General features: G+C 45.8%; 1 protein-coding gene across 1 annotated transcript in view; it reads left to right on the top strand.

The window, feature by feature from the left end:
* Nucleotides 1-663: 663 nt before the first annotated feature.
* SORCS3 (sortilin related VPS10 domain containing receptor 3) overlaps nucleotides 664-17,973 on the top strand; it is a gene marked incomplete at its 3' end in the record, with an annotated part of 305,158 nt that continues 287,848 nt past the window's right edge. The window contains exon 1 of the mRNA XM_080620247.1: nucleotides 664-1,844. Coding sequence (XP_080476373.1) covers nucleotides 1,281-1,844 — 564 coding nt within the window. The 5' untranslated portion in view covers nucleotides 664-1,280. The remainder of the gene's footprint in view (nucleotides 1,845-17,973) is intronic.

The raw sequence follows: 17,973 nt of genomic DNA, 5'->3' as shown, positions 1-17,973 counted from the left end.
GAAAATGTGCCGACGTGTTGCTGCCATGAATCGCTCTGGAGGAACGTGGCACAGGCACGGGTGGCAGTGACCCGGGTGACCCCCGGGACGACGGGGTTCGCCTTCGCACAGTTCGATTAACTCACACCTTGCCCGGGGGCTGAAGCTGCAAAGGCTCCTTGGGCTTTGCCAGCAGAAAGCTGGTGTCCTGGCCGGGGGAAGTGTGGCATCCCTGCGACGGGAGCGGGAGCGCTGCACTGCCATCATCTAGAGATACATCTCCCTCGCTCTTTCTCCCGACACAGTCCCGAGACGCTGCTGCAGTGAGCTAGCTGCCTGCAGACACTGCCCTTTCTTGGGTATTCGCCCCCCAGATAAATCCTGCTAGTCTCCCTTCCCGGACAGTGGTATGGTTGCTGGGATTCCCACGCACACGAGAGAGTTCCCACGGCCGGGAAGCCCCGCTCGGGACAGGCACATCCTCATGCCCGGAGCCAACTCTGCTGGGTTGCCGAGCCCGTCGGTACGGGAGAGTCACCCAAAAGCCACACTCACCCCGGCTTGTTGCCTTACACCCCTTCCAGCATTTGTGCATATATAGGCACGCACACAGGGTGAGCAATACCTATGCTGCTGTAGATACGAGTATATATGTAAATATACATGACGAGAAACACTGAATGACGGCTGCTCTCAGGCAGGAGAGCAGCTTCGGGCAGGAGCTCACAGATCAAATCAGGAGCAAAGACGAAGTGATGCTGCCGCTGATTCGGCGCGGGGTCCGTGTCCCGCTCCCGCCCCCGGCCCCGCTCCCGGCCCCCGGCGGCGAGGCGCGGCTGGGGACTCGCTGGTGTATTTCAGCGGCGGCGGCGGCTTGGCAAGGCTCGGGGCTCCTCCCCCTGTGTGGTGTTACCCTCTCACTTGATCAAATCCTTGAACGTGAACAGTTTCACTGAAAAGCACTTTTGAAAAAAAAAAAAAAAAAAAGGAGAGAGAATCCACCAACAGCAAGGAGCAGAATCCAACAACCGGGAGAGAGTTGGGATTTTTGTTCTTTTTTTTCCTTCTTTCCTTTTTTTTTTTTCCTTTTTTTTTTTTTTTTTTCCTGGTCATCGTCTCAGAGGCTGAGGAAGAGGGAAGAGAAAGAAGAACGAGAGAAAGAGGAGCCTTTCGCAAATACTACTACTAATTATTATAATTAGAAGCCGGCCCCTTTCTCTTTAAAGAGAAAAAAAAAAACCCTAGCCGCAGCGGCTCGCCCCCCCTCCTTCTCCGAACCCCCCGACTCGCTCCGCAAAGGCATGGAGAAGGGGACCAACTGCTTTCCGACCTGCCACACCATTTTTCTCGCCTGGACATGGCTCTTACTCCTCTCTTGGTGTTGCACCGGCGCCGAAATAACTTGCAGATCCTGCTCGTCTCCATCGCCCTCCTGGCCGGCATCCTCGTCTCGCCTTAGGCAGGAGCAGCGACCGCCGCCGCCGCCGAAGGGATTACGGAGCTGGCCGGGCGGCCGGGCGCGGGGCTCTGCCGGAGCGGACCCGCTGCCGGGCGGGGAGCCGGGGGGCCGCGCGGGGCCGCGGGGAGCGCCGATCCTCTCGGCGGGGGCGGGAGGCGGCGCGCTCGGGGGCCGGGGCCCGGCGGCGCCGCGGAGCCGACGGAGCAGCGAGGGGCGCTCCCGCGGGGTGCCCGCGGCCGAGGGGCAGCGCGGCGGCAAGGCTCAGCCCCGCGGGCCGCTGGAGGAGGGCAGAGCGGCGCGGCTGCGAGGGGCAGAGGAGCTGAGGCTGAGCAGCACCACCTTCGCGCTCACCGGGGATGCGGCGCACAACCAAGCCATGGTGCACTGGTCCGGCCACAACAGCAGCGTGAGTACTGACCCACGGACCCGACCCCAACCCGGCTCGGTTTGGCTGAGAGGGAGCCGCGCTTGCAACTGCGGCAGGGGGTGCGAGGAAGAGAGGAGCGCTTGGTGGGCACCTTGCTCTTGTCGCCGCAGGGAGGGGGAACACGGAGCGGTGGCAGCAGAAAAAAGTTTTCCCGTGGAAAGATGAGGAATGGAACACCTTTCTTCCCCCGCCCCCAGGCACAAATGCGATCGCAGGGGCAGTGCGATCGGAACGCTGCCAAAGGGGCTAGGCTGGCTGGAGCTTTCTCCTTTGCTCAGGGAAGACCCCCTGCTCCCTACTCCGCTCTGTCCCATGTCCCTGAACAGCTGGGTCCCCTTTCTCTCGGTCTCTTCATATGTAGTATACACCTCGGCACGCTTCGCTGCCTCTGTGCCAGGGGGTGAATGATGTACAATCGTGGTGGAAAAGCCCTCCTGTTCCCTGCTCCGCACGCTGGCGACAAGAGAGTTCCCATTCAGGCATTTAGGGGTGGAAAGTTCCAGAGCACTTAAGCGTCTCAGTAAGGAGGCAGATAGTGTAAGCACAGTGAAAAGTTTATTAAAAATCAATGGCATGTCATGCCTTTTCCCTGTAGGCAGCAATAACGAGTCACTGAAGTGTCCGTGAAAGTCTGTGGGACTCTGTATAGGGGTGTGTGGGGGGTAGGTGTCCCAAGATCTCACACACCATCGTGCCACGATAGAGCAGGACCCTCCCTCACACCCTGCTTTGCAATGCCTGGCAGATGACTGTGGACAAAACTTCAACTTTCTTTTAACTTGGTATCAGCCATGCTATTTCCATTCTGATGTAAAGTCTGAGACCAGGCATAACTTAAGGTCTCCAGGAAACCTTTATGTCTGGTGACAATATTCCCGTTATTCTGATTATTATAGCTTGTCATTGCCTTGAAAATGCCTCTTTTATTGTTTTGCCACTATTGGAAATGGGCATAAAGCAATTAACAGCATGAAACAGATCAGCTGGATTTTCAGATATATTCTTCATGAAACTTATTAGTCATTAAAAAGCAAATTGTCTATCTATCTATCTGTGCATCAGCTATAGCTTCATAATGTGCAATTCAACCACCTCTCTATTTTACTGACTGGAAGGTTTTTTCCCTATTTAGTATTACTTAGGCAATAATCCTGACAGCAATGTAGATGTTACTTTGATTTAACCAATTTTTTAAAGCAGTTGTGTTTGCCAGACATGGATTTCACTCTCATTAAAGCTGAAAGCAAACATTCAAGAGAAAACAGCTGTGTGGTATATTTTAGCACTCTGCTTGTCTCTAGGATTATTTATGTTTAATATAACATGGCATGTAATGAAAACAACCTATGTTCCCTCTCTTTTCTTTCATTTTGGTGCTGAATCAAGGGGCATTGAGCAAAAGAAGCTAAAATCCCCCCCATCCCTTCCCAGCATGGATTTTTGAGTATTTCTAGTTGAAGTAGCAAAGAAAACTCATTCTGTAGGCATTTACTGGGGAAGGAAAGGTTATTTTTTTCTAAAGTGCAGGTCAGAAAGTGATTTCCACAGAATTCTGCCTCCTTCCTTTTTTGCTTTTACAGAAATATGCCATTTAAATAACTAGTTTCCTTTATTGTTTAACTCCAGGTGACTAAGAAAGGTAATAAAGGTAATTGTTCACACCCTGAATATCTTGAGGTTTTGCACCTCAAGATATTGCACATTAAAAGCTTCCAACTCAAAAGCACATGCAAAAGGCTGATTATTGCCAGTGTGGTGTTTGTAGGCAGGAAAAGCAAGCATGTTAATAAATACTAGTCTTACCTTCTTGTGATTTTTCTAATGTGAAGCTTAACATCTTGAGACTTTCTGTCCCATCTCTTGAAGGAAACACGCTCCATTTAGTGATTAATTGGATTTTTTTTAACAGTTTAGAGGGAAAGTTAAATGCTTGAACCTGGGTCCTTTTATTTAGCAGCAGAGAAGGCTGAATCCAATGTCAGCTTTCCTGCTGCAGTTCATTTTTTACCTGAGTGCTGGGTTGTCTATGGCATAGGAACATCAAGCAGTTGCCCAAGGTCACTCAGGGAAACAGTGTGGCTTTTGCCAGCCGCATCAGTTCCCAGCCTCTCACTTCGAAGCATACATTTTCTTAGGTCATAGTTAGATACAAAGCAGCAGGAAGATGGATGGAAAATGGACAAAAGATAGTAACTCGTGTCATGATTATGCCAGATGACTTAGGAGACCAGGTGGAACATGTCTGTATGTTGTTATTTTCAGGCTACCAAAGCAGTGAAGAGGCACACAGCTTGCTTTTACCCATAGTCTGTTCCTTGAATAGACTTCAAACTCTGTGTTTTTGCCAGTTACGATTTATTGAAAACATGATCAATCAAATTTCATGCAGTGTATTTCAAATCATACACGGGTGGTGGGGGATTCCTAACAACTGGGTGAATTTGCAAAGGGGAGAAAGCATGGTAATAAAAAAATGGTGCTTTTACTGGGACATACAGATCTACAAACACTTTGCAAAAAGGAGATCTTTGCAGGGGCTGCACATCCTGTTACCTGGAATGCTAAAAACCTCCAGTGTGTTTTTATAGTTATTATTTTAAGAGCAGCTCCCTCTCCCTCCATCTTCTATCCCCCTTTTCTCCCACGTCCCTCAAATCTCAAATTAACTTATTAAAAAATAATCCCTTCCAAGCAACAAACTTTTGTTTCTCCATTTGCAGATAGTGAGGTCAGGATTAGGATAAAGGCAAAAGGATGGTGAGATCAGGGAATTCGGGTTCTCTGCTTTGTCCTGCCCAGAGGCTTTTTCGGTGACCTTAGGAAAGACAATTAACCTCTCTGGATCTCCTCTTCCATGTTAAATGAGGATAGTACTACTTAGCTACCACAAAGTGGTGATGTGGAGCAGAATTCATTTCTGCTTTGTACAATACCTGAAGATCTTCAAGTGGAAATTGTTAAGAAAATGCAAGAATACTTTTCTGTGTAGAAATGAGGTTTGTGCTGTCTGTGATCTTCGGAACAGGAGTTGCCTTAATTCAATAGGTCTGATATTAGAAAAAGCAAGACTTGTACTTGGGCTTCAAGTATCAGTCTGCCCTAATGGTATTTATTGAGAGGTCACTGAAGCTCTTGAGGGATCAGTTAAAATGTTGGGGTTTTTATTGCTCAGGCCTTTCTGAAGGAAGGAGAATTTTTATGAAAACTGCTGTTATTCCCAGAAAATCTGCAAGCCTTTCTTTTTTCAAAGCCATTCCTCTCTGAACATACACTGTGCACAAATGTGCCATTTGGTGGGCAGTTGTGCGCTCTACACTTGTTTTCCTTCTCTCTCGATGATTATGTCATTGCATGAAAATTTCCCTTGGTCTGCTCACGAGATGATGCTCACTTCAACCTCCCTGTGAAGATGATCTGTTTCCTTAGGTTGTCTTGTTTTTCTTCATCTCCCCCTGATTTCTGGGGTAGGGACCTGCAAAAAATACGTAGCAGAACCTTCAATGCTGTTACAGCTTTAAATCTCACTATCTTGTTTCTTGACGATAGTTTTCTCAAGAGATTTCAACAAGCTGCAGTGGATAAAACACACTTAATCAGGTTGTTCTCCTGATATGACCACTGATATGATATGATCCTGATATGATCATATGATATGCTTGCCACTAGTGGAATGGTAAACAGAGACTGTTGTCATTAGGTTTCAGAGTAGCCAGTCTGATGAATGTAGCTGTTCATAGGAAGTACTTAATTATGTCCATGCTTTTTCCATGATGGAAGTGCTACAAATTCTATGGTGTTGTGGGCAAATTTTTGTTGGTTTTTATTTGTTTGTTGGTTTTTAATATACAAAGCAAAGATGAGCATTGTTAGCTTTCTTCTAGCCTCTAGAAGACATTTGCAATTCATTATTTATGTAGAGGCCTCAGCTTATGATCATAGTCTGGGATAGTGTGGGATACATAGGTATCCCATGTATACATGCCTTTGCCTTTCTAGGAACCAGAGGCAAACTTCAGGCTTAAAGATGAGAAAATGTACTGTAATGCCACAGTAAGAACAGGAGATGGTATTTGTGTAAGGCATGTGCAATATTTCACATTGCTTCAGCCAGGCCTAGCTCCTGTATGATCCTAGGGGTTGGATTTTTCATACTGTTGGCAAAATGTGATCTGCATATTTTTATCTCAATGCAGTGCAGCAGTGCAGAATTTAAACAAGAAGTACAGTGAGCCCAAGTGATATAGCTGCTACTGTGCAAACCATGCAACTGCATTCATGGTTGGCCTTATGATCCAGGCTCTGAAAGTTGGGGAAGGCAGGATTAGAGCTGGCGAGAGACTGGACTGAGGCCTTGTTTCATCTTGTCAGCCATGTTACACTGTTTTGTCCAGAGGTCTAGTCAGCCTGTGGCCGTCGTCTCTGGAGTTAACGTGGTTGTAAGACTCACTCCAAGACTGGGAATATGAGATGTCTTTGGGACAAGACACTGCTAAAGAGGAGGCTAAGCACTACAGTAGCCTACAGCCACCTGAAATAGAGTTAGACAGAAAGTGCAGCTTGTTTTATCAGTTGAAGAGGGATTAACATGTGGCAACAGCCACAATGTATGTCAGATTGGACATTAGGAAGAGTTTCTTCCCAAAGAAGTTGGTGCAGCAGGGCACTGAAAAGTTTTAGGAGTCTGTCTTTGGAGATTTTCAAGCCTGACATGATCTGATGGTAGCAATCCTGCTGTGAATGAGCTTCTGTGATTCTTTCCCTCCTGCTGCCACTGATCCTATTCCTTAATCCTGTGCAAGCTCTGGCAGTGAAAAGCAGGTTGTACAAGTTCTCGCAGTGAAGCCTGTCTCTTCCGGGAATGATTCTTCTGAATGCTGTTGGCAGTGTTCTGGTGTGATCTGCTAATGTACTGGTGGTTTGATGCTGAGACATTACTCACTCCCATGGCAAATTACAAGCTGGGGAGGCTGATGGGCTTGCTGTGTGCCAGGTAGTTTTTCATTAAGATGCCTAGCAGTGCAGTGTGTGATGGGCAGAATTAGATGGGCAGTATTTGCAATTCCAAATAGACTGCTATGCTTGGAAGGGAGGAAGGGGAGAAAATGAATCTTTAGGCAGGCAATGCTGCATTTAGTTGTCAGCCATGGGTAACTGCTCCAACAGTCCAGTTGGATTTCAGTCTAAAATATTTACTCCTAGAGTGCAAAATGGTGATGAAGCAATCATACTAATTGCACTGCATTTGGTAGATATTTTAATTGCTATTTTATACTGTTTCTTTCTCAAATGGCTTTTGGCTAGGTTGTGCTCTCATTGCCATTTGAAGGTAGGCTGGTTATATCACAATGTCTTGATGCATTTCCACTTTTCCACTACCTTTAATAATGAAGTTTGCCACTAAAGTCATTCTCCAGGACTTTGCCAATCCATTTTTAATTAATATTCAAATACAAGATGGGGAAATAAAAATTAAACTCTTACATGGCAATTGCTTTTATGATTGTGTTGAGTCAGCAGAGCAAGAATAAGGAGTCTGGAAAATACTTTTTGCGCTATCTCTCTCTAGACTGGTTTCATTACAAAGTCAGGTTGATGTCCAGTGGATGGGCGTTGATGTTGCTTGTGGATTCTATGAAGCTGGCAGATGCCCTGGGCCGTTACCCTGCCTAGCACAGCAAGCTGTCAGTGTAGCTTAGAGCCCAGTAACAGAACTGCTCCTGTTCTAGGTGCCTGTCAGCAGTATCCCTTCAGACCTCAGCACTCAGACTTCTCCATGACCAGTGATGAGGCCTAGGATTTGTGGCTAAGCTTTCACAGTGATTTAAATGCAAACAGAAAAAAAAGCCCCTATATGATTCTTTAATGAATTTTTTTTAATGAAAAACACTCATTCAATTAGATGGAAAAGTATTTTGAAAATGGGTTTGAGCAGATAATTGATATTTGGAAGGAGAAATTTTTCCTGAAAGGGAAGTGAGATGAGGCAAATATTTTCTTAAATGCAAGGCTGGGGGAAGATGAAATTTTCTGAGTTTCCAAATTTGTAGTTGTATTTGTAGTAGAGATTGTAGAAAAAATATGAAGGCAATGGCATCTATTGGGCAAAGCACAGGTTAAGGAGCTAAAGATTTTTAATGCTGGTTGTACTAGAGAATACTGGAAGCCAGTGTTGAAAACAGTCACGACTTTACTTAGATTGTGTCCTAGTGTTGTGTTCCTTAAGTTCCCTGGGTATCTGTAGATAGAATGGAGGAGAGCAGTACATGCTTACCTGAGTCAGTGCTTTCTTACAAATCCAGATTAATTTCAGGATTAAAGGCCAAGCCTGAGCTCATGTTTGGGATTGGTTCCAGGACAATTGCAAAGAACCTGTTGGTTATGGAGTTAACACTGGGGTTTGGAAGGGATCTGGTCAAATTTATCTTCCAGTGCGAATCTGTTTGAAGGTGTGTGGAGTTTATCCTGCTTTAAATCAAGACAGTAAATTAAATGACATGTTCCTTTAAAAGCACCGAATGTTGTAAATGCAGAAAGTCCCCAAAGCACCAAAGTCTTTGGTTGGATCCTTAAGCTGATGTAGGATTGATCTAGGTCAGTTTACTGTAGTTGAGGATTCAACCTGCAGTATCCTGCAGCATCATTATTAACATTTCCTCCATGCAAATAGAAGGACATGGCAGTATTTCCTTTCCTGCCATTATGGGGTGTTGTGAGACTGAGGGAACTGGATAAAGTTTGCTGCATGTTTGAAAGCGTGGCTGTGTGGGTGTTAAATATATTAGATAAATAATCTGCTATGGAAATTTTAGCATCAGTTCCCAGCCGTTGTTGTCAGCAGAGTCCCAGCATATACTAAAAATCAGAAAAGATTGATGCTGAATAATCAAACCACTCTTTTTTCCTTCCTTCTCAACCCTCAAGGAGACCTGGTTGCTCTCCCTCTGAAATGAGTGGCAAAACCCTCTTGTTCAAGGAGGGTCCCTGACACTGAAGCTGTCACAATGTTTTTTCCTTTTCGTGTTCTGATACGCGACACAAACCCTAGCCAGGCAGATGTGCAGAGCACTACAGGGCCTCTGTGCCCAAAATAGCATCACTTTTAATTAGCTCCAGTGTGATTTGGATGCCTTGGGGTGCACGCTGTAGGAAAGGGTGCCGGGTTGCTGGTGTGTGGAAAGCAGAGCTGAGCGCTAGAGGGAGCGTGGGCATTTGCTAAAGGAAGGAAAACACCGCAAAGGGTGGGAGGGGAGCTGGGGCCTGGGAGGTGCGCGCTGGAGAGACAGGCGCTGCTGAAATACTGATATGAAAACCCGCTTGGAGTCATTGACTCTGTGAAACTCCTGCTGTCGGGGCTTCCCTCTGCGGGAGAGGAAAATCGTCTTAGCATGCACTCGGCCTCGGTAAAGCATTTCACTCTCCATTGCAGCTGATACTGTCTGCCTTTCATGGGGTCTCTAATTGCTGCCAGGCCCTTTTGTGAAGATGAGAGTCCCTGTGCCGTGATTTCTCATCTGCTCTGGTCACCTCCAGCCTGAGTCCTGTGCCTGTAAAGCCACCAGCATCCTCCCCACACAGTGCTGCTGGGTTGGGAGAAGGGATGATGTTAACATTTACAGTGCCAGGAAGCAGCAGTCTGAATGCTGGCTGCTCCTGACTGATGGATGGAAGTGTGCACTCTTACATCTTCAAATGCCATGCTCCATTTTGACTTAGGGACTAGCCTCCGAGGGCAGCTGCCGATCTTCTCTCCTTCCTTCACCGGTTATAGCTGGTAGGTGAGGGCAGGGCAGTTGCGCTTCATTGCCTCTCTCCTGGTGCCTGATCTGCAGAGGATATGCTTGTCCTGACAGGTCCCTGCCACTCAGGACTTTTTGACCAACATTTTGACCAACTTGAGGATATTGCACAAATCTTAGTGTTTCTCTTCCTCTCTCCTTTTCTTTCTTATGAGTGTGTGAGGGACGGAAGGGACTGGAATTCATCCCAGCCACTGCATGGTGGGACAAAATAACATTTCTTCCAGGGAAAACTGATTCTGCTTACTGGTGTCCTGGGGACTAAAATAGATTTTTGGGACTTGGAAAAGCTAGGACTGCGACACAGCAAATCACTTTGGTCAGTGGTGGGCTACAGGCCTCAGGGTCCTAAAGACAACTGCTTTGGCACTGCTTCAGACTCTATCTGTGTATCTATAGACCAGTCTATAATGTGTGGGTACTGCTGGTACATTTTCAGTGGACAGTGATGCTGCTGATACAGAATCTTTAGGGCTGGAAGGGACCTCTGGGTTTCATCCAGTTCAACCCCTCTTCCACTGCAAGGCCATCTCGAGCAGGTTACACAGGAACGTGTTCAGGCAGGTTTTGAACGTCTCCAGAGAGAGAGACTCCACAAGTCCCCGGTCAGCCTGTTGCAGTGCTCTGCTACCCTCAGTGTAAGGAAGTTCTTCCTCATGTTGAGGTGAAACTTCTTGGGTTTCAGTTTATGGTTTCAGAAAGTTTTTCTATTCAGAAATTTCACTCCAGAAATGTGTTGAGCCCCTTGTGAGGATTTGGTAGGGGACCTCAGTGAGGAGTTAGTGGAGCGGAAAACATGAGCACAGAGCTCCTGCTGACTTTCAAGTCAGAAAGCAAAGCATGAATTGAGTTCAGATGTGCTTTCTTGGGGTGCCAGAGGAGAGCAGGCTGTGCATGCAGGTTTTCTTCATGATTTTTTGATTTGCCATTATGCCTAAGGGGGGTATGCATTGCCCCACACATTGGCTTCCCTATGTACAAGGAAGAGTTAACTCACATTGCGGGCTGTTGCTGAGGCTTAAAATGGATGGATATTTACAAAAGCTGTTGGGTGGGTGAGAATATATAAAATCTGATTATTTAGCTGTTGCCAAAAGTGTTTAAGGGCCTCATGGATGGAGGGAGGAAGGAGTGGGAGCTCTAATTGGTTGCTCGTCTTTCCCTGCAGTTTGTGTCTGATTGGAAAATCCCCCCAGCTGTGATCAATACCATCAGGTGCAGGCAAACAGGACTGCTTGTCTGCAGTCTTTACTTGCCTTTGTTAGAAGACTGAGGGAGAAATTCTTTCTGCATAAGGTAGGGGGGTGGATGCCTCCGTATTCATGGACATTTCTCTGTTCTAGGCTTCCGGTCCTTTACCACCAAACCTTGCCAATTTTGTGCTTACAGGGTGACAGACACAACTGTACTTATAAAGCTCTTATACTGCCTCCTTCATCTGTGTATTTCAAACGTCACTAAAAGGAAGATCAGCTGGTCTTTGCTGTTGCTTTTGGTTGGGGCTTTTTTGAGAAACTTCAGGCATGCAAGAGAGGAGGGATCTGCTCTGGGTTGTGCTGCTGATCAGAACTGAAGTTGGAAGGCAGGTTTTCTGATTCCTGTCCCTTATTGATATGGTTTTTTAATGACAAAGGACTTACTTATCGTCATCTGCCACAGTTCAGATGCTGGGTATATTTTATTTTTAGAAGAGATTATATGAAAGAAAGGAAAAGCAGGTGAGAAGAGGAGCTAAGATGGGGAAGAACAGGACTCTTAATAATGGAAAAAATGGAATGTGCTCAGCTAAAATCAGTAACAGATTGATCAAGTTAGAGGACTGCAAAATTCTGGCTGAAAGTGATTTAAGGAGCATTCTTTGTCTGCTGTTCTAATCACTTCACCAGCATGGCTTCCTAGATCCCAGTTATTTCAAATTGAAGCTCCTTTTGAGCTGGATGAGAATTGACATAGTGGGACTGTGGGAGCCATGAATTTGGGCTTCCATTGGAAATACAAAGACAGGAGAGGGGTCACATCTGTCTGCTGAGGTGATTGCGAGCTGGCTTGGAATTAAGTAACTTGTTTGTAATGGGTTGGAATAATTTAGGATGGTGGTCATCACACGGCACATGCTTGTGCAATCTTGTCATGGAATAATGTAGTAGGATTCAAAGTGGCCTTAGCTTTCTGGAATCATTAGGGTGACTTCCCCACCCTTTGTGTTACACTTCACAGCCCAAGGGGAAAAGTCTCTATTCCACACTCGGTGCAGATGAAGGACTCCTGAGTGAACCAGGGCAATTATATCTTCCTCCTGCCCCCTTGGATGGGGCCTGGGCTGGCTTTCTCCATGTCAGTCTTCTGCAAGGTGGAGGACTGGGGCAGCACGTGAAGGGCATTGTCCTTGTTTTGCCACTCATGGTGTCTTTCTAGATTTGTTCCAAATCAGCAAATATTGGTAGTACGGGACACTATAATGAGAGTGTGAATTGGGATGCTGAAGGGTGTCTGGGACTGTGGTGCTGCACTTCGGGACTGACCTACTATCTGAACTGGCATGAACTCTGTGTTTGCAGTGGGACAGGATTTTGTCTCTGGCTATCAAAAGCCTGGTATAAGACACAAGACTGATGAGCCTACAAGTAGAGGAGCATTGTGACCGTGTGCATGGAAAGCCTTCCTTACACTGTGTGGTGGAAGAGGCAGGCAGATAGACAAACCTGTGTGTCAGATGAGGTTATGAAACCCACATTTGGCCTGAATAAAGGCTTGCCTATGAGATGGTGAGATTGCAAGCCAGTGTGATAGGCATGCTACTAGAGAAAGTGGTGATCTTAGAAGAGAGAGAATCTATATCCATGCCATGGATATCTATATCCATATCCATGCCAGGGAGGTTGGAACTAGATGATCTTAAGGTCCTTTCCAACCCTAACTATTCTATGATTCTATGATATCCATGTGTACTTCAGCAACTATTGGAGCAATACCAGGAGGAAGCCCCATGCGCTCACAGCGTCTGTATCGGGTGTTACAGAGATATAATAGAGGTGGTCCAACAATCATTGTCCAGAGTTTTCTGGGTAGCTGAGCCTTAAACAGAACAGCTTTCAGAAAAACGTGCGATATGGAATATAGCAGAGGCAGATTTGGCCAGGGCACTCCACTGGATTATGATTTCTGTTGAGCGCTTTTGAGGCTCTGCCCCAGTAGCCATGCTGAATGCTTAGTTATCTGGCCTGTGAGAGCTGTTTGCTCTCCAAAGGATCACAAAATGACTAAGATGCCTGGTCATTTGTTAAGCAACAGAAGTTAGCCATCACTTACCACTGAGCTACTTGCCCTTCCAGGGCTCTTATGTCTCGGTGTTTTCTTTCATCTGTCACGATCCCTCATTCTGCTGCCAATTTGGAGGAGTAAATAGTGGCACATGGTGTACTTGGGTGAGCATTGCAGGCCTGCCCGAGGGCTGGTGGTGGTCAATACATTGATCAGCTGGAGTACTGCCAGCTATGAGAATGGACATTGGGTGGCCTATGGCTCAGGCCAGATGTTATTTTGGGACCTGCTTCTTCACTCAGCTGAACAGAGCTGAGCTTTGTTTCTCTGTGATGTTTTTCCCCTGTTGAATTCAGTTCAAACTGGTTAATGGCTTCCAAAATTATCCCTCCCATGCTAACCCACAGGTGGCGTGGTCTGTTGCAACTAAAGCTGAAACTTGTTCTTTCTGATGGCAACCTAAAACACAGCATCAGCACCAAGGAGGTCTTAATTTTCTTAATTAGTGTTGTTCTCTGTTGTTTTTACTTCAGCCTGCCTGGGAACTCTGTTCCTTTTAATCAAAAGGCAGCATTGCTGGTAGTGTAGCATTCTCAATTTGCATGTATTACATCTCTTTGTTGCAGGCTCAATTCTACTCTCTCTTGCTTTTAATTAATTTGAGATTATCTTCATTACTTGTTCCTACCTCACATGCTACAAGTAACAAAGCCTGCCTTTGAGTTGTGCTGAGGTTTTGTGCTGGTGGCTCTTAGCTTTCTGTGTGCTTTGTTTTCTATTCCTTATCTTTTGTGCGTGCTTCCTGCAGTGCTACGGGAAACAGGCAATAAACTGGACTGGGGAGAAGGCGTCTTAGTGAAAGGGGAAAAGAGGCAGGTCTAACTCCAGCACTAAAGAATGAGATCAAAGGCGAGATGGTAAAATAAAATGTTGGCTCATTCAGGAATGCTGTGTCTTCTGCGAAATGGGAGAGTCTCATCTTCTTCCCCAAAGGCAAAGGTTAACAGTCACTGTCGTGGTTTAAGCCCAGGCTGTAAATCAGAACAACGCAGTCTACTCCCCACCCCCCCCCCCCCCCCGAGGGATGGGGAGGAGAATCGAAAGAATGTAACTCCCTCGGGTTGAGATAAAAACAGTTCAGTAACTAAGGTATAACACAAATCACTACTGCTGCCACCAGTAATAATAATGATAAGAGAAATAACAAGGGAAGAGAATACGATACCGCCCGACAGAGAAAAGGGATGTGCCCTTCCGGGTAACTCCCAGTTACATCCCCGGGCATGACGTGCTGTGGTATGGAATACCTCTTTGGCTAGTTTGGGTCAGGTGTCCTGTCCCTGCTTCCTCCCGGCTTCTCCTCCTCCCTGGCAGAGCATGAGACTCACAAAGTCCTTGGTCAGGGTAAACATTCTGACCAGTAACTGAAAACATCAGCTTTATCAGTATTATTCCCAGGCCGAAAGTCAAAAACACAGCGTTGCACCAGCTACTAAGAAGGAGAAAAACTGACTGCTGCTGCTGAACCCAGGACAGTCACTAAAGTCACCTGAGCAGTGGAGGCTGTTCTCAGACTGGGATCTGGATGATCTGTAGATATTTCTTCAAGTGCTCATCCTAGTGGAGAAAAGGATGAGAGGCAAGAGCTTCTCATGGAACGTGTGAGGACACAGGAGTGAGTTGATACGTGTGTCAAAGCAAAGCATGCAGTGCTGCTGTGTCTGTTTCACAGCTCATGAGGAAATGCTTTGTGCAGTCTTACTGATGAGAGCTATCTGTAATTTATTACCCTTGGTAGCTAGCGGTTTATCAGTGCAAAACTTGCTATACCTGTATTTATCAAAATGAGCTGCATGTGGGCCCCTGACAGGAGGATGGGAAAGGACAGAGTGAAGCTTCATGGGCTTTTTACTTCTTTTAGAACCTCATTTCAATCACACTGGTCATATAAAAAAAATGCGTTTTAGAAAGGTAGAAGATACTATGCTTGTGTTTACATGTGTGTAAGGATACGTGACCTGATAACTAAATAACTAAGTATATAGCTATTTAACTAAATGAAATGTAAGAACCACGTAACCAGAGATTATCTGGGGCTGTAATCTATCTGCTTTTCCTCCATTCCCTCTCTACACCCTCCTGCTGTAGCACATGTGCTGGAATCCTTTTATATGGGATTGCAGATCACTTCCTTCTCCTTCCCTTGCCACAGCCTTTGGACAGTGGCAGTGACTCACAGCCTCTGGTATGAGTCAGGAGTGAAGTGTTGTGTGTGGTTGCATCTTGGCATCCCTCAGTTATATGTCAAGTTCCTTAGGTTGAACATTGTTGTTCATATGCTGAGTTTGGAGCTCTCATAAAGCATGAATCCTCCCTGGATTCAGTTCTGCTCTGCTCTTGTCTGCAGACCTAACTGCTCAACAGACAGGAGGGAATGGTAGCAAGGTAGAAAAGAGCTGGCAGTTAGCTGGGGTCTGTCATGCCTGTGGAGTTGTAGGGTTTTGAGAGGTAAGTAGAAAACTGTGTGTAATGGTAAACATTTGGGAACAAGAAAGGCTTTTCCCCCCCAGCACCTTGCACAAATCTTGTGCATTAAAGGATGGTGTATGTAATATAGATGGCATAGCCTTGCTCTTTGGGATTTTTTTGACTGCATATACAGAATTTGAACTCCCTGGAGAGGAGGCAGTGTGGGCATTCCCTGCCAGCCTCTTCTTGCAGATCTGAGATGATCAGTGATGATCAGTTGTGATGGGGAAAGTGTGGCCTTTTCCGTTGTTTCTCTGTCCTTGATACCAGCCTGTCTCTGGCGTGCTGGCCAGTTTTTGCTCACTTCCTACCTCCTGACCATGGGACCAGAAGACGTTTTGCTCCTGTGTGGTGGTCCCCTGTGGCGAATTCATGCTGACAGACAGTGCAGGTGACAGGGAAGCTGGCAGCTCTTTCAGGTTCATTCTTTATTTAAATTCTCTCCCTCCAGAGGAAAGCTTGTGCTTGACTTGTACCGATGCATTTTCTTGTGCATCCTTCTGCTATGGGGCAGGGACATCCTCCTGCCCAAGGCAGGGACAGAGAATGAACCTAATGGGAGGAATTAGCAGTAGCGGAAAAAAAAATAAGGTCCCCTGAGCAAGGCATGCACAACTACTGGCTAAATCTAACTCCCACTGGGAGAGAAGGGAGGAAAGTGATTTTTTGGAGTCAGTGTGCAGGTGTCTGTGGCATGATCAGTTCAGGTTAGATGTGCCGTGGCTGAATGCTATTTGATGTTACCTCAGACAAGAACGGGGCAGAGAAAGGCTGCCAGAAGGCTTTCTTCCTAGTTATTTAGGTCAGTAGAGTTGAATGGGTCATTCTCACCTGCCAGGGTGCATAAATTGTTGTCATGCAAACTAAAACTTTAAACCACTGGTTAAATAGTCTGTCCTGCTATTAACCAGAGGGAAAGGAAGGATGTCAGTAGGTACAAATTACCCTTTTAAGAGACACTGTTCAGTTGATGTTCATGGTCCAAAATTCACTCTGGTTTATGGCAATTTTATGCTGGTTTTGCTCCAACAGAGGCTGATTTATATTAGTGCAGACAGGATCCTAATGTGAATTTCTGTGTGCAGCCTTAGTTTGCCAGTGTGGGTCTTCATGTACCTCCTTGGCTTTGTGCCCTTGATTTTATTTATTTTTCATTCTTCTTGAATGACTTGAGCTTGGGACAGTGGAAATGAGTTGCCTGATTGTGGGAAACATGACTAAGTAGGAGGAAGTAGGAGGTATTGCCACAGTGTGGACAAGTATCTCTCCCACTGTCTTTCAATGATGGGGAACTTGGGATGTTCAAGTGCGAATTTGCTGGAGTGCACTAGCATGTGCTTGCGTTGCTGGCATTAGCAATGCAAACATTGATGTGCATTGGCTACCAGTGATTTGGACACATTAGGGTGAGAATTGCTGAGCTGGACTTGCCAAGTGTCTGTTCTTTTGGAGTATTTCTAATGAACAACCTCACTGCGAAAATATGTTCTAAATGCTCGTGTTCTGGGAAAAGACGGGTATCTTTTCCACCATACCTCTCAAAGTCTTTCAGGCAACTCTGTGCTCTCAGTTCACTGCTTTGCTAAATATCTTCACTACTTACAAGGGGCTGTTGTTATGAGAGGTTTCGACCACCTTCTGGAATGGAAATTGGAGAGAATGAGCAGCTTACAATAAACTAGAAAAATGGACTTTAAAAAACTGTTATAATGTAGCCTTGAGCTGGGATTGCAGATTCTTCTGCACTTGCTTGCGAAACAGCTGCTATGGGGAATTTCTCTCAGTTATTTACTTACTTTTGGCTGGGTAGATAAACAGTATGCAGACTTGGCCAAATAGCCCAAGTGCCAGACTGGAAATGTTGTTCTGGATCCTTGCAGTTCTGCTTGGAGTAACTTGTCACTGGAACCCTTTGGTTTCTCTTTTGCTCTCTCTTTAATGAAACTGCTGTGCTTGGTTTAAATCCTTGGTATTGCAAAAAAGTTCCCTGGCTTGATGAATCAATGGCTTCTGTCAGAGCAGCATGTTTTATTTCAAAGGCTTATTTTTCATTTTCCTGATGCTGGAGTAGGGCAACAATAATACCTTCAAAGTCATTGGTGATAACACTGATGAAGTGTCAGTAAGATGAGAAATAGACCTACATTGCTTCCTCGTCTCTAGCTGCTGGTGGGCTTGGACAGGATGGAATTTAAAAGCCTCTTCCATCTACATGGCTGTGCTTCAACCTGTGTTTCATAACAGACAGCAAGAGCATAGCATTAATGCTATGGTACATTACCAAGTATCACAAGCCACCGAGTTTGAGTTCTTAAGAAGTAGCTTTTAATGATGATGAGGGCTTCAGTTTTGAAGTTACACCAAGCAATGTCCAAACAGCATGTCAAACAAAACTGAGGCTTCTTTACTGTCTTGGTGGAGACCTTCCTGGCTGCTAGTGTGGTATGTTCTCTTGCTGCTTTGCTCATTGCCTGAGCTATGACATGTTTTTCCAGGTTCCCATGTTGGCAGTGATGGTCTCT

Source organism: Psittacula echo, assembly GCF_963264785.1.
Source record: "Psittacula echo genome assembly, chromosome: 6".
Classification (NCBI taxonomy): domain Eukaryota; kingdom Metazoa; phylum Chordata; class Aves; order Psittaciformes; family Psittacidae; genus Psittacula; species Psittacula echo.
This window is presented reverse-complemented; position numbering and strand designations above follow the sequence as displayed.